We start from the raw sequence: 16,733 nt of genomic DNA, 5'->3' as shown, positions 1-16,733 counted from the left end.
TTGAATTATGGTATGTGGTAGAAGATGGTCCTTATGAAGCCAGAATAATTGACTCTACCACTAATTTGAGTAGATTAAAGACTAGACAAGAATTGAATGAAAAAGACAAGAGATACCTTTCTTTGAATGCCAAGGCCATGTGTATATTGTACAATGCATTATGTGAGAACCCATAAAAACCCTAATCTTTTCCGAGGGTTTTATTTCCTTTAATGGCATGTTTTCTGCGTTTTCTGGCTTAGGAAATTTTCCTGATGAATTTTTATGAGTAATTATAGTTTTAAGATGATTTTTCTAGTATTGGAGAGTTTTTAGAAAATTAAGAGTAAATAGTGGACGTGGGACCCACTAGTGCGAATAGTTCGGAAAAATTCGGCCAATAAGGTTAAGTTTCGGATACTGTGTAAAATTTATCGGGTGTCAAGAGATAAGTAGAATGTGTGAAGTGATTGATGTGAGAGGGAATAAGAAAGATAAGAATGCATTTAATGAGGTGACAAGTGTCATCTTCTCATTAGTTGGACTTTAAGAAACACTATTCACTTTCTTGACTTTTTTTGACCAAAGGATTAAATATCAAAAATTGCACAAAATTCACCATTTTTCTCTCCTTGTGGCCGGTTCTCCTTGAGCAAAGAAGGAAGGAAATTCTTCAACTTTCAAGCTTTCATATGCTTCAATCTTCTACAAACAAAAGCCTAGATTAGATTCTACTCCATAAAAACCTTTCTTCTAGTGATAGTAAGTGTATTAGTGAAGTTTGTTTGAAGCTCTAAGGTGGCCAACATCTCTCTCTCTCTTGCTACTTGGTAAGTGATGCTTGAACCCCCCTACTACACCTAATGATGGTTATATTATGCTTAGAAGTGGCTTGAGTGTTGGAAAATGTGATTTATTTCTTGATTTGAAGAGTTTTGGTGAAGTTTTCCATTTTATGATGAATTTTCTGGTTTCATATGATTTTGATGTTTTGGACTAGTATGATGGTTGGTAATAAGGGGCTTTGGCTCTAGTAGGTGTGCATTGTGGTTAAATGCAACCAATTTTGGATTTGGAATGAAATGTGAAAAGTTAGGGTTCATGAACCCCTAATCTGTCCGAAATTTTAGGTCATAGATAGAGGCCGAATTGGACTTTGCTCAAAACATGAAAGTTGTAGGTATTGATGATTATGAAGTTCCTGAAAAATTTCAGGGCATTTGGAGTAGTATAGAGTGAGTTATGCCGTTTTACTGTTGCTGTTTTTGGTGAACAGAATGTCCGAACTGCGATAGGAATTGTCTGTTTTGACTGGAATTGGTTTGGATTCTGTTGTTGGTGTCTTCTGATGCAATGTAGCTGGATATCTTAGCTATCATATGCCTTTGGAATTTCGGCATTTGGACCTGTATAGACTGAGTTGTGTTCATTACAGTTTTGTGTGTTTTGCAAACCTGTTTTGGTAATGCTGGTTTAGTTTTTGTCACATTTGACCTAGTTGTGCGAGGAACTGGACTGAGTGGCCTTCTACATTGTTGTAGCCCTATTTCATAGCTTCGAAACGGTGGGTCTTACACCCCCATCCGATAACCGTAGTGAATTTGACGCCATTACCGCATAATAAAGGCAAAACAGTTTTTCTATTTGGGGCCAAGACTAATGCTACTTCTAATTTCTGGTTTGCTATCATGCTTAGTTATGTATATGAAACTCTATTGGGTTGTGATTGGCGTTGTTTTATGACTCGTTATCGAGTCTCATTGTATGTGTTACATGTTTTAGGACGTGACGGTAGCTCACGACGTCTTGGTGACCACGGTGTATGAAACACCACTTTCTTGCTTAGTGAGTATACTACTCACTTACTTGTTATAATGTGGCTTTGTGCTATGTGTATTTGATGCCTTGAAGGCTTAATTGGTTGTTGGAAGTGGTTGAGGTGAGGGTGTACTTGACCGCCCTCACCCCTTGTGATTTCCTTCATAGCTCTTTACCGTTTTACTGAAATACTGCACTTGTTATATGAGATACTGAATTCCATTCATGGAAACTGATTTGGTGTCATTGGGGTGCATGTCCAATGGCTTTACTGTATCACTGAGCTCAACCCCGTTTGGTGGTCAATTGGATCGAGCCGGCGAGGGCTTGGTCGTGAAAATTGTCATGCCACGGGGACTGTACTGTGGAATCTTGTGGTAATGAGACCTTTGGTTCCGGTATACTCGAGTATTACCAAAATGACTGATTGGAGTGCGGGCCCGGTTGGGGTATGTTTGGTGGAAGGAATGGAGTGAAGTGAGGTCTACGGTCGGGTATTCTTAAACATTGACGGAGGGTCAATGAGATTGGATCAAGAATGTAAGCGTGGAAATGGGCTCTTGAGAGCCATCCGTATCCTTTTACCGACTTGTTTTAATTCTTAATTGTGTACTCGAAATGAAAGATTATGCTTATATGATCCTTGTGCTTATGTGGTAGTAACTCACTGGGCTTAAGCTCATTCCGTTCCATTTGTTTTCCTTACAGGAAAATGACCACTTTTGGAAAGGTTATACTTGTTGGTTGTCAAGTTGAGCTCATGTAAATGCATGTTTTGGATAGCTCTTCGAATGAAACCCTAATGTGTATTGGGATCACTTTCTTTTGATTGGCAAACCGAACATGTATATTCGTAGTGAATGATTTTTGATATGCCGTTTTGGCTTGAAAATGTTACATTTCAATGTGTGTATGTTTGGTTGATATTTGGTTGAATTTTGGATCAACTCGTATTTCAAACGGCGAAAGAAAATTTTGGCTACTTTCGGCCTAGTATCTGGATTCTGACGTGTCCAGCACTATTCATCTTCGGCTTCGAATTTCGTTTTTATTTATTTTGTGATTTTGACATATTTGCGCACGTTGGTATGTTCCGGAACGTAATAGATCGACGTAAACTGATCCGTTAGTCCTGGCGAGAGCTGGGCAGGCAGTCCGCTAACCCCTTTGGTTCGCCTTAGGGAAAAGTGGGGCCTGTACACATTAGATGTAAATGAATCTAGTAGGATTAAAGGTTGTAAATCAGCTAAAGATATTTGGGATAAATTGTGTGTATTTCATGAAGGTAACCAAGATATTAAAGAACAAAAGAAATCTTTGCTTGTTTCTCAATATGAATTTTTCAAAATGCATCCTCTTGAAAATGTTGATAAGATGTGTAGTAGATTTTGTGACATTATTCAAGATCTTAAATTGCTTGGAAAAGAATATTCTTTGGGTGAGAAAAATAGAAAGATTTTGAATGCCTTACCAAAAGAATGGGAAAACAAAATAAATGCTATAGAAGAGGCAAAGGATTTAAATTCTATGTCCATTGAATCTCTTGTGAATTCCCTAACCTCTTATGAATTAAAGCTGAAATTCAAAATGCAAGAGGAAGAAAATGCAAGAATGTATAAGAGAGGCATAGTTTTTAAAGCATCTCAAGTGGGGGATAACCCATCCTTCATGGGTAATGAAAACATGGAAGTGGACAATGATATAACTCCTCACATCAAAAGTTTCAAGAAGATCTTCAACAAGAGAAGTTCAAGACGAGATTGCAAAATTACATGGGATGAATGCAATTGAAAAAGAGAAAAAGAAGAGTTGGCACAAATGGCACTAATGGCCTTTGGAGAAGATGAGGTAAATTCTTATCACTCTTCTTGTGATGAAGATAATGAAGATGATGATGTGAAAATTCTTATGATTAAAATGCATAAAAGTTTGAGAAAATCTTATGCTAAAAATAAAGATTTGAAAACAAAAATAAATGATTTGTTGGAAGAAAACTCCAAACTTTTTCAAGAAAACAAATGTTTGAGAATGGAAAATGATGATTTAAAAAATCAAAAAAGTGTTTTTGATTGCAAAAATAATTTGAAAAAGAAGTTGGAAGAGAAAACAAAGTTTTATGAAAAAATGTTGGAGGAACAAAATTTGTTAAAGAAAAGAATTAATGACTTGAACGAGTTTCTCCAAAATGAAAAACAAAAGTTTTCTCAAATAAAAGAAAGCAAATCTTTTCAAGGCACAAATAAGTTTGCTATGATAAGAAGTAAGAAAATTAGTTGCATTAAATCCACCTATGTGCAAAATACTTCTATCATGTGTCACTTTTGTTGCAAATTTGGACATATGCAAAATGATTGCTATGTAAAGAAAAATATGAGAAAAGGCATGAAATCCATGTGGATTGCTAGATCATGTCGTATTAACTCCCAAGGACCCTATAAAGAAAGGGTACCAAATGAATTTTCTCATATTTAGGTACATCATGAAGATTTGATCCAAGAAGTGCTAAATGGTTGTAAGTACTTTTGAAAATTTTGATATTCAATATGGTCTTGATTTGAAAAATAAAGGGGGAGTTTGTTTTTTTTTTGATTGATGCCAAAAGGGGGAGTAGGATTTATTGAAATTTCTTTGTATGTTGGCACTTTCTAAGGGGGAGCTTTAATTGAACTTATTTGATAAAAGAAATCTTCATTTTGTTTGTCATCATCAAAAAGGGGGAGATTGTTGACCTTGGTCGATCAATCCTTGGTTTTGATGATTAACAAACCAAAATGTAGATTTGGGCTAATGTTTTTATGTGAGCAATTTGTTAGAACAGATTCTTGTGGCACAAAAGAAGAAGCAAAAACAGGGCACTCATGTGGGACGTCCGAAAGGAAGCTATCGGACGTCCGAAAGGATGAAGAACATCAAGAAGGAAACTCTGTCGGACGCTCGTGAGGAAGCATCGGACGTCCGGAAGGATCGGACGCACGCCTCGGACGCACATCGATTTCATCGGACGTCCTAAAAATTCCACGAAGATTTGATAACTCTCTGGACGACGTTCGGACGCAGAGTTCGGACGTCCGACAGGTGGTTTGGACGCAGGGTTCGGACGTCCGACAGGCCAACGGCTAGTTTTGACAGCATTTAATATTTGACCGTTGGAGAGCCTTTTGGAGTCATTTCTCACCTTCTATAAACACCCCAAAGCACAAGAAGACAATGGACTTTTGCCAACACAAAATACAAGCTTACAAGTGAGATTTTTGAGTAGAAAGATTCTTTGTTGGTTGTATAAGGGGTTGGGAAGTTGGGTTGTGAGGTTGCTCAAGTGAAGGTTACTCTCTAGGAGGAGTAAAACCTTGGTGAAGGTGAACCTATCACTTGAATGTGGTAAAACCTTGGTGAAGGTTTGGCCTCATTTGTATAAAATAGTTTCTTAATTGGGTGAGTGATCTTTCAAGTGTAGGTTGTTGAGGGTTACTAGAATAGTTGTAAAACTCCTTGGCTCAACCAAAGAGTGTTTGGGGTGAGGAAGGGAGTGACCTCACTTGTACATCTTGGTTAGCATCGCCATCTATTGAAGAGGCTATTGGATTTGATATTTTGGTTTGGCATTTTCTTATCTTTTCTCTTTAATTAAGTTTTCTTTATTGTGCTTAAATTTGATATATCTTTGTGCATCATTGTGAAATTGTTTGTACTCATTGGGTTGCACCGGGCCTTACACGTCCAACCAACACCCAAACAATTTCCATGAATGAAATCCAAGAATTCATATAGCAGTACAGTAATACAGTGAAACGGTAAACAATCGGTCACAAGAATAAAAGGAATGAGGGCGGTCAAGTACACCCTCACCCTAATCATTTCCAATAGCCAAACAAGCCTTCAAGGCATCACATTAGCATATAGCAAAGCCACATTATAAACATCCAAGTGAGTAGTATACTCACCAATTAAGCAAGTGAGGTTTCATGCACCGTCGTCCCTAGTACGTCGTGCACTAACGTCACGCCCTAGAACATGTAAACAAATACCATAAGACTCGATAACGAGTCATAAAGCCAAGCCAATTATAACCCAATAGGGTTTCATATGCATAAACAAGCATAATAGCAAACCAGAAATTTCAGCAAAGGGAACTCATTTGATCCAACAACAAAAACAGTTTTCGCCTCCTAATGCGGTAATGGCACAAAATGCGCTACGCTTATCGGATGAGGGCGTAAGACCTACCATCTCGAAGCTAAAAGACAGGGCTACAACAATGTAGAAGGCCACTCAGTCCAAATCCTATCACAACTAGGTCAAAATGCAGAAAACCAAGCCAGAACCGTAATTGCAGGTTCCCAAATCACACAAAACTGTAATCAGTCCAAGTCAGTCTATACAGGTCCCAATGCATTGATTCTAAAGGCATATGATACCTAAGACATCAAGATACATTTCATCAGAAGACACCATCATCAAAATCCAAAGAAATTCCAGTCAAAATGGCCAATTACAAGTGCAGTTCGCACATTCTGATCACCCAGAACAGAAACTGTAAAAACGACATAAATCACTCTACACTACTCCAAATACCCTGAAATTTTGCAGGCACTTTAAACTCATCAATACCTACAACTTTCATGTTTTGAGAAAAGTCCAATTCGGCCTCTAACCCTATGATCCAAAACCGGACAGATTTAGGGGTTATCAACCCTAACTTTTCTCATTTCAATCCAAACCCAAAATTGGTTGCATTTATCACTAATTCACACCTACTAGAGTCTTTATAGACTATTGCCAATCATCAAAGACAGCCACAACATCACATTCATATTAAACCAGAAAATTCCTCAAAAATATAAAAACTTCACCAAATCAACTCAAATCAAGAAATAAATCACACATTCCATCACTCAAGCCACCATTAGGCACAAAATAAGCATCATTAGATATAAGAGGATGTTCAATCATCACTTACCTAGTAAACAAGAGAAGAGAAGTTGTAGACCACCTTAGCTCTTCCAAAAACTTCACCAAACTCACCACTAACACTAAATGGAAAGATTGTATGGAGTGGAAACTAGTTTGTGTGATTGATTTGGATGATTTGAGCTAGTGGAAAGCTTGAAGATTGAAGAAGTTTTCTTCCTTCTTGGCAAGAGAGAGGGCCGGCCACAAGGTGAAAGAAAATGGTGATTTTTTTGTGAAATTTTTAGATATTTAACCAATTTTGGTCAAAAGTCAAAAAAAATGAATAGTGTTCTTAAGTCAAAACCAATCACCAAGTGACACGTGGCACTTCATTAATGCATTCCTATCCTTTCTTTTCTCTCTCACATCAATCATTTCACACACTCTACTTATCTCTTAACACCCGATAAATTTTACACAGTATCCGAAACTTAACCTTATTGACCGAAATTTTCCGAACTTTTCGCACTAGTGGGGCCCACATTCATAATCTATCCGTAATTTTTCAAAAACTACCCAATTCTAGAAAAATCATCTAAAAACTCTAATTATCCATAAAATCCACCAAGAAAAATATTCTAAGCCAGAAAATGCAGAAAACATGAAATTAAAGGGGAAAAACCCTAGGAAAAACATTAGGGGAAATACGGGTTCTCACAGGATTTGTAGGGAATTTTTGATCCCTTTGAAGATGCCTCTGCCTCCAATCCGGCCAAGAATCCGGCCGGATTCCGGCCGGATAGTGATGTGGCAGTCACTGTTCATCCGCAGCTCGTTTTCATTTTTTTGTTTTCGCGACCGTCGAAGGGTTCGAGTGCTGAAATTTCATTCGGAATGGGTATCTTGAGTGTGATTAGCTTCGTAGTCCTGGCGAGAGTTGGGCAGGCTGTGAGACCCCGATTAGTCCTTAAGTTGATAGTAGGTGAGGTGAAATATTTGTGTGAAAAAAATTGGGCTTTAGGGCTAATGAGAAAACCCTAGTTGGGGTTAGGATTGAAACCCTAGCTTTTGTATTAAGCACAAGATCGAGTTGTAGTTAAGTTAGCTATTCTAGTGTGTGTTTTGGAGTAAGTAAATATAAGATTCGATTTCTTTTATATGGGGTAAGGAAGTTTAAAAGTTAGAAAAACCTCCCACGAGTAAACCCTCTAGTGTTCCCATAGATTAGAAAGCTTAAGTTGGGTTTAAAACCCTAATTTTGCCAATATTATAAAGGTTGTTGTTTAGTGGGTTCTATTATGGATAAAGTATGATTAAATATAAGTGATTAAGATAGGAAAGTGATTAGTGAAGCAATTAAGTGTGATTACATGTTTTGGACTAGATTAAGTTTATAACTTATGGAGTAAATTGAAAGAGTTCCAAATGTTTAAGGGCAAGAGTGGATCAAATGCAAAGTTGAAGGTGTAAGGGCTTGAGAGCAAATTGGGAACTTTTATGTGATTGGTGGGAGTAGAAAATATCTTCCAAGGCTTGACTAGTCTTATATATCATAGGATTTGTGGGATAAGCTTAAGAAATAAAACAAAACAAACCAAGGGAGAGAGAGAGAGAGAGAGAGGTGGCCGAACCTAAGCTTGAGAAGGGAGAAAAAAATTTCCTTCAAGTTCTTCATCTCCTAGCCTTCCATCTTGCTTTTGGAGCTTAAGGGATAAACTAGGGTACTTGATTGTTGAGGTTTGATCAACTACAAAGCCTATTTGAAGGTATATCATCTTACTTGGAAGTTAAATTTTGGGGCTTTAAATTTGAAGTTATGGAAGTTAGTTTAGCTTGGTTAGGGTTTAGTTGGTTAGGGTTTTTGAAGTGAGTGAAAAGCTAGTGAAATTGGATTTTAGATTGTGGTTGGTGTTTGGTAATTTTGTGGTAATTTGGGGAAGAAATTTCAGACCATTGGTAGGTCTTTTAGAATCTGGTATAGGTAGTATTGTTTGGTATGAGGTTGGCTAGAAAGCTTGTATGAGAACCATAGAAACGGACTGTGCGGTTGCGACGTTCGAAACCGGCAAAACTGGAAACAGGGCAGTCCACAAATCCGAATTTGGGTTCTGTTTTTCTTTATGTTGCGTGCGGATTCAGAGGTTTCTCAAAACATGAAAGTTGTAGCTTCTGAAGTCCTTAATGTGCCTACAAATTTTCAGGTCAAACGGATCAGTGTAGCCCGAGTTATAGCCAAAAAACTTGCACCTATTTTGTACACTGGATTGTGTTACGTTTTTTAATTTTGCTTCTGACCATGCTCTGTCCGTCTTGATAACATGCGAACTGGGTGTTGATCCCTCCATAATAAATGTATATCTTGGTCTTAGCTTCGAAATGGTATAAAGTACATCCAAATCCGAGTTCCGTAGCTTCGGTTATGATCAAATCAAGATCGGTTGTCAGAACTGCCTTTGAATTTGGACAGTTCTGACAGGAACTTTGAACCCCTTTTTCCCTATGCTCCATACTGATTCAGCTTTTGGTCAAAACACAAACATTATAGCCTTATAAATAAGCTTTCTAACGCCTCTGGAATTTCTTGATTCCAATTTCTGAGTCATGAGTTATGGTCTTTCAAACAGGGCCTGTTTGGTAACCCGAAATGAAATGGCTGGAACTGTTTTGCACATTTTTGTCCTAGTTCCATTGAGATCTAGCTTGAGGTGCCTTTATGAAAGTTGTAGCCCTTCTTCTTAGCTTCGTAACAGTACCTCATGCACTTCGATCCGATAACCATAACCTGAAATTTTATCAAAACGATTCTATGTGCCAAATCTGCCGTTTCCGTTGCCGGCCGTTTACGTTTTCGTTTGCCGTTTCCGCACTTGCATGTGCCAATTTTGCCGTTTTGTTTGTTTTAGGCATGTTAGTGGCCGTTCGTGATATAATGTGATGCAATCTTCTATTTCAGACAGTGGTGAGTTAGGCGGAGCTGGTGGGGCCTACTACTAGCTATCCTTTGCGACGCAATTTTCGTACTTTTGCTATCTTGGTTCTTTGAGTAATTATTCGGGCCGTTTTGTATATAATTTGCTTATGTGTTTAAGATGAATGAAAAGGGTACCTAGGCGAGGGTGTACTTCATCGCACTCGACCTAAACCCTAATTTACATGCATATTTATACATGACATGTCTAAATGAATTGTTTTGGGTTTGAACCTCTTGAGCTTGTAGCTCGGGTGACGTTTGTGAGTTGGGGTCGATCTTCCCAACCTAGATGAACTATTTGAGCCAGCCGGGACTTGGTCGAGCCAGTCCAACCTAGTTTGAGGTCAACAAGTTTGTAGGTTCAAGTTGTGAACCAAGTTTGTGAACCGAGCTTGCGAAGCAAGTTCAATTTCGTTTCGTTCGCTTGAGCAAGTTTGTGAGGTGACTAGCCAGTGAGGGTGATAAGGTGTTAGGTGGGAGTACAAGTGGAGTTCTACGGACCTTATTTGTGGTCGACGGAGTGTCGGCAGGAGGTCACGCATGGCAAACGACTTGGCTTTGGGGCCAACCCGTATCCTACCATTGTGATGTTACATTTCTGTATTGATGTGAAATATTTGGATTTATATGTTTATTCTAATGTGCAATTTATGATTTTACCCCTGTTTACTTACTAAGCACATAGCTTACCCCGTTTCCTTTGTTTTCCTTAGCAGGGGACGACACGGGGAACTCCATGGCACATTCACCAGTATACACTACAAGAATTTTGGTCTTCAATGACAACTACTTTTCGTCACAAAAAAGCAAAAAGTCGTCACTGATGACTTTTATTGACAACATTTCGGTTGTCACAGAGTCGTCACTGAATCTCCGTCGGTAAAAGTATACAGTGACGACTTTAAAGTCGTCAGTGAATAAAAACTTTTTTATGACAAGATATGTTGTCAATAAAAGCTACAAATTTAGTGACGACATGCTTTCTTGTCAATGATGCATGAAGCAACATAGTCAGTGTATATATTAATTAGTGACAATTTTGTTGTCAATAAACCCCTTATCAACTGTGACAACAACTTCTTATCAATGAATAGTTTTGATTCAGTGACAACAACAATTGTCAATAAAGACAGCCTGCTTGAGAAATGCTACTCATTTACAACACCTTGCAATGTGTAGTTTGATGATTTTCCTACTACAATAATATCTAAAAAATGAAAACATCAGCAATGTTTAATAAATAACAAACGTAGACACCCGTTACAATAGGAAATGCCATAATAACATATTAAATATTCAAATGTCATAAATAAGTGCAACATCACACTACAAATAGTTTGATAAGTTTCAATAGAGCAAATTTTGCCATATAAGTCAAGGCTACACTAAAAAACAATTCCAAGTCCCAAAACATTTTCCGTGCTACCGAAACATTTTCTAAACTTAAGATAGCACTATAACCATAGTTTTTGAGTCGACACGTAAGCCGTACTGCTAATCTTCCAAACCTCTAAAATGAGCAATATATCTGCAATAAAATAGTAAAGTTATTAGTAGATGATAGAAAAATTAAAACAAGGAAAATTAGTTAAGGAGTCACCAAAAAATAAAGTGAATCATTTGTTTTAAGTCTCATCTAGATAGTGGCTATACAAAGAGTAGAAAAAGAGACATTATATGGGTAGTTCGGAAACAGAGTCTACTAGAGGATGGAAGTTTAATAACATTCATTAAGAGCCAAGGATTATATGGGCAGAATTGTTCCACTTCTTTATTTTAATATTAAGATGTCAAAGGACAGCAACAAACGATTCCACATTTATGAGAAACAACTTTGCAAACTTCACTGTGTTTTAGACCAAAAGTAGTCTTTGAAGCTTTGAATGTCATAGGATTTCATATATCTAAAAATATGTAACTATACATAAGGTCTAATAAACAAGAAAAAGCAGCCTTATCACCTACCAAGCACTTTTGAGGCTTGATACTACAAGTTAATATTGTCACCTACCAAGCACTTTTGAAGGATACTAATTTGTCCATTACTTGAGACATGAATCCAACTACTGCCTACAAGAATAGTGAATCAGCATATACAGCAACAAGATAAAAAGCAAGTCCAAGCACCGTACACATGATTGCAAGTTGGCTAATTGAAGAGACAAATTGGATATCCTAATAGCTGGAAGCTATAAGAGCTACACCTAGAGCCAAAAAGTCAAACTTTATCCGAGTCCATGTTAATAGTAACCTGTGGACTTATTGCCAGAATAATTACTTTTAAGACTCCAACAGTGGCAGGGGGAGAGAAAGTGCTACTACAAGAAGCAGAAACATATTCAAAACTATCATCTGTTAACTAAAGTGAGTTAGCAACTAGTGTTCATTAAGCACATTTGTCAATATCATAATTATGCAGACACAATACTTTGGTTAGGATACACAGGAATGTCAAAGCCATTATTTACAAGTGACAAATCACATACAACAAATTGTAGTGACCAAACTTGTAATTCATTGTTTGAAAACCACAAATTGATTACCAAAAAACATGAAACAGTAATCATTTTCAAGATTTTTGAGACTTTAGGCAGGCAAAAGCAAGCCCTGAGTCTTAAATACGTTTGGAATTTTTTTAATCTAGTTTTTCATTTTCTTGCCTGTACTCTGCTACCAATGGAACGCATTGCAAATTCCAGTAGTTCAAAGAAGTAGTACAACATACATGACTAATTTGTGCTGTGACATCTGCCAAAGATTGTCTTCATGACACGATTTTGTGCATTGACAGAATGATTTAGACTCATGCAGGACATATTTGCTTCATTTCGAATGTCTTTCCCTTGTTTTTCTGTCTTTAGTTTAGATAGAATCAGGATATCAACTAGCTTCACACTCAATTTTGTATCACAAGTGGAGATTCTTCACCAAGATTCTACTCATTCTAAAGCACTTACCAAAAGATACTTCATATGAATTAAATATACATCATCAAAGCAGCCATTCAATCGAATTACTTGCCGCATGGGAAGTTTCTACTTCAATTTTAGCAGAGTCAATAGCACTTCAGAATGGATATTGCTTCAGAAAAATTAACACAGTAGAAGCAGAAAATGCAATAAACTTTAGAGATTCTTATGCAACCCAGCAAGTATTAACCATAAAACAGATAGAAGGCATTCATTCAAATTACTTGCTGCATGTGAAGTTTCTCCTTCAATTTTAATAGAGTCAATAGCACTTCAGAACAGAAATTGCTTCAGAAAAATTTGCACAGTAGAAGCAGGAAATGCAATAAACTTCAGAGGTTTTTACGCAACTCAACAAGTATTAACTGCACAACAGATAGAAATGAGACGTAATGTCAAAGTACTTACCACTTTCAACTCCATCAATCCATCAAATGGCTGATAAGTTGCTATTCCACTAATACTCATGTCCTGTCCCAATATTGATTCCTTGGCATTCTCTGCTAGCCATTCTTGAACCAAATCTAATGACAACTGGTACAATAAACAAAAAAAATCTTACAAGTAATTACACTCCATCCTTAAACTTAAAATCAGCATATAAACAAAAGCGAACATTTAAGTGCAACTATATATTGTTATTAATGAAAAATTCTGATTCAATGATAACTCTTTATCACCATGAAAATTGAAAATTTTCCTACAACAATTATATCTATAAATGGAAAAAAATGACAATGATTTATAATTAGCAAATGAATGCATCCATTGCATTACGAAATGTCAAAATATCATATAAGCATTCAAATATCATAATGAAGTTCAACAACACCCTATAGCCAAGGTTGCCAAATTTGTCAAATCTGGGACAACTTTTAAGAAGAAAGCCAAGAAGATCCGGACCAAAGTTACCTTCCATCGTCCTAAGACATTGAAAAAGGACGGGAACCCGAAGTACCCACGCATCAGTGCTCCTCCTAGGAATAAGTTGGACCATTATCAGATTCTCAAATATCCTTTGACTACTGAATCTGCCATGAAAAAGATTGAAGATAACAATACCATGGTATTCATAGTTGACATCCGTGCTGATAAGAAGAAAATCAAAGATGCAGTGAAGAAGATGTACGACATACAGATCAAGAAAGTGAACACTATGATCAGGTCTGATGGAACAAAGAAAGCATATGTTCGGTTGACTCCAGACTACGATGCTTTGGATGTGGCAAACAAGATTGGAATAATATAAACGAATTTAGTCATTGTTTTGTTCCGATAAAAGATACTGTCTTTTAAGTGTGACAATTTGCTAGGCTGTTTTGTCGTGAAAAAAAAATACCAAATTTCAACACAAGGGGGAATTTTTAACATCAGACAAAATTTCACTAAACCTTGCCATTTCCCAATTTCACTATATCTCTTGTAGTTCGGTTGCTTAGCTAAAATTTGCAATCCAATAAGAACCTCAATAATTAAAGCTGGACATTCAAAATCAGCCCCAAGGAAAATCAAAATCAGGCCCAAACTAATGCACCAAATTAGCTCAAGAAATAAGTACTACTATTAAACTTCAGCCTCAAAGGAATAATATAACAAGTTGATAAGGCAACAAGCACTACTATAACAAGTACTGATATAAGTACTGCTATGAACAATATAACCAGTTGATAAGACAATAAGCACAACACTAAAGGAAAAGCAACTTCAGTTCACTTGCTTAGCTAAAACATTCAAATAAACTAAACTAAACTAAACCAAAACAATCCAAACTAATGCACCACAGAGGATACAAGGTGTCAAGTATCATAACCAAAGTAACGTTGATCATGATATAAGGTGTCAAGTAGGAGCAATGTGTACCAACATAACTAGAATGTTTCTTTGCCATTTAAAAGCAAAAAACAACTTTCTTGTTCTAGATCTCTGAAATTACTTTTGCTGTTTGTCATGGTGTATTAATTCCATAGAAAACCAGCACCCCTTAATATTGTATTCCAATCAAACTAGTAAGTTAGGCAAGTGGCGGGACATTGCAAAACATTCACAATGAAATTTACTTCAAGAATGGCACCAAAAATGGGAACCATTCATGTGAAAAGAAAAGGTATTACCTCAAGGAATGCCTTCAAAAGCCACATAAAAGTTAGTATTATTACTCCGTTAACAGAAAATCCAACCTACATCCAGCAAAAAGTTTGTGATTATATAGTATAAAATAATGCTATATGGAGAACAAACTACCATGTAAGACATGAAACTACCATGTAAGACATGAAACTTAAATTCCAGGAAAGCAAGCAAAACAGATTTTACAAAGTACTTATTCTTACTCGAACTAGAAAACTACCATAAAGATCACCGTTGTGCAAGTTGATTGAGAATTACTTATATCACAAATAATATAGCAGTATCCTCTTGCACTAAGCTCTAGCACTCAAGCATCATCCTCTCTAGTCTAATTACTGAGTACGTAGTATAGCCTTTTAAAATGTTATGGAATTGTGAATCAAATTCTTCCAACTCCTGAAGAAACACCCACTACCAACTGCAAATGCCAACTTATAGCTCTAGTTCATAATTTGGCATGTGATTTGCAATTTGGCCGCAGGTTTACCATTCAAAATTGCACCTTTCCTCATTTAGTCGGAAACTTATCTCAACGCCATATCTACATGTGAAAGAAGATCTAGAACAGATACCATAGAAAACGAGAAAACAAGTGATTGCTATGCTTATTACAAGCATTTCACCAAGACAACACCAAAAAGATACATAAATCACTGCCAATTACATGATTCAATTTTTTTATCAACAGTTGCAAATACAGAATATGAGCACAAAAGCAAAATAAAAGGTACATTGTTAATTTACTCCAAAAATAAAACGTCAATTTTCCTTATCTGAAACACTAACAAAAACTAACATGGTAGAACAAACTAAAATCAAGAAACCAGAAATGCGACAAGAATGCCAACAAAAATCATCTGAACAGCCCAGGAGGAAATAAACATCACCAACCTCTGAGCATTCCTATTCCTCACATAGACAATAACATGAGTAACAAAAGCCAGCAACAATCCCACCACAGTGTACAAGAACCCAACCGCGAACCCTTTAGCTCCCAATTGCATCCCGGACCCCCTGATAAAAGAAAACCAACTTCCCAGGGTCATTCCTATCAACCAAAAACATGGGTATTTTCCTAATTATGTTATGCATTGAACCGGAGACACTGAAAAAGTAGACAAAAATCTCTCCGGTCATCCAAATACTCTTATTGTGCAAAAGGGTGTTCCCATAAATCACTTTTTTCACCAAGAATGGAGCCGAAATCAGAATAACAGCAATGAGAAACATCAATTGCTTCTTAGAAATCAAAGAGGGGCGATCAATTGGCCCAATGCTCAGCTTCGTTTTGGCCTTGACAAATTCAGCCATGGATTCGGCGAGCCTCGAGAAATCTGATGCATTTATCTGGACGGAGTCTTTCTTGACATCGGTGTGGGGCAGAGAATTTACTCCGAAAAGGGCGAAAAAGGACTGGAATTCTTGAAATTCGATGTCGAAGAAGAAGAGTTTTGAGTGAGAAGTTGGAGGGTTGTTGGCTAAAAAGGATTTAGAGACGAGGGAGAACTCGGATTTGAGAGAAGGGAGGGAGAGTTCGGGTTTGGAGTGGAGTTGTTGGGCGTCGAAGAAGACGAGGAAAGCACAGGGACGATGAGTTGGAATGGATAGAATCCGTTTGAGGGAATCAGTGAGATGGATAACGCCGCCTTTGGGGGACTTGGATTGGAGAGATTCGAGCTGCAAGAGCAAATCCGAATTGGGGTCTTGAGAATTGGTGGAGATCGGGAGGAGGGTGATGAGGAAGAGGATGATGAAGATTGGGGCTTTTGTGAAGGCCATTTTGCAACCTACTATAAGTTAATATCCGTCTAAATTCTTTTTTGGGCGAAAAGGAAAAAAATTGGTGGTAAAAAAATGGTGGGAAAACGAAAACTTTTCCTGATGAATTGACGTGGGCAAAAGTAGAAAAATATGTTTAAAGTAGCATTGCCTTTTGAAGGATATTTGCCTGACGAATTGCCTTTTAATGCTATAGTATT

At 37.1% G+C, this 16,733-nt stretch overlaps 1 protein-coding gene and 1 pseudogene across 1 annotated transcript in view; one reads left to right on the top strand and one right to left on the bottom strand.

The window, feature by feature from the left end:
• LOC113780393 (60S ribosomal protein L23a-like) overlaps positions 1-13,876 on the top strand; it is a 29,749-nt gene extending 15,873 nt beyond the window's left edge. Inside the window, exon 2 of the mRNA XM_027326199.1 lies at positions 13,467-13,876. Coding sequence (XP_027182000.1) covers positions 13,467-13,876 — 410 coding nt within the window. The remainder of the gene's footprint in view (positions 1-13,466) is intronic.
• A 1,693-nt stretch (positions 13,877-15,569) lies between these two features.
• On the bottom strand, positions 15,570-16,533 carry LOC113780392 (annotated as a pseudogene).
• Positions 16,534-16,733: the final 200 nt, after the last annotated feature.

Source organism: Coffea eugenioides, chromosome 8, assembly GCF_003713205.1.
Source record: "Coffea eugenioides isolate CCC68of chromosome 8, Ceug_1.0, whole genome shotgun sequence".
Classification (NCBI taxonomy): domain Eukaryota; kingdom Viridiplantae; phylum Streptophyta; class Magnoliopsida; order Gentianales; family Rubiaceae; genus Coffea; species Coffea eugenioides.
The sequence above is the reverse complement of the archived record's forward strand: the minus strand, read 5'-3'. Positions and strand labels throughout refer to the sequence as shown.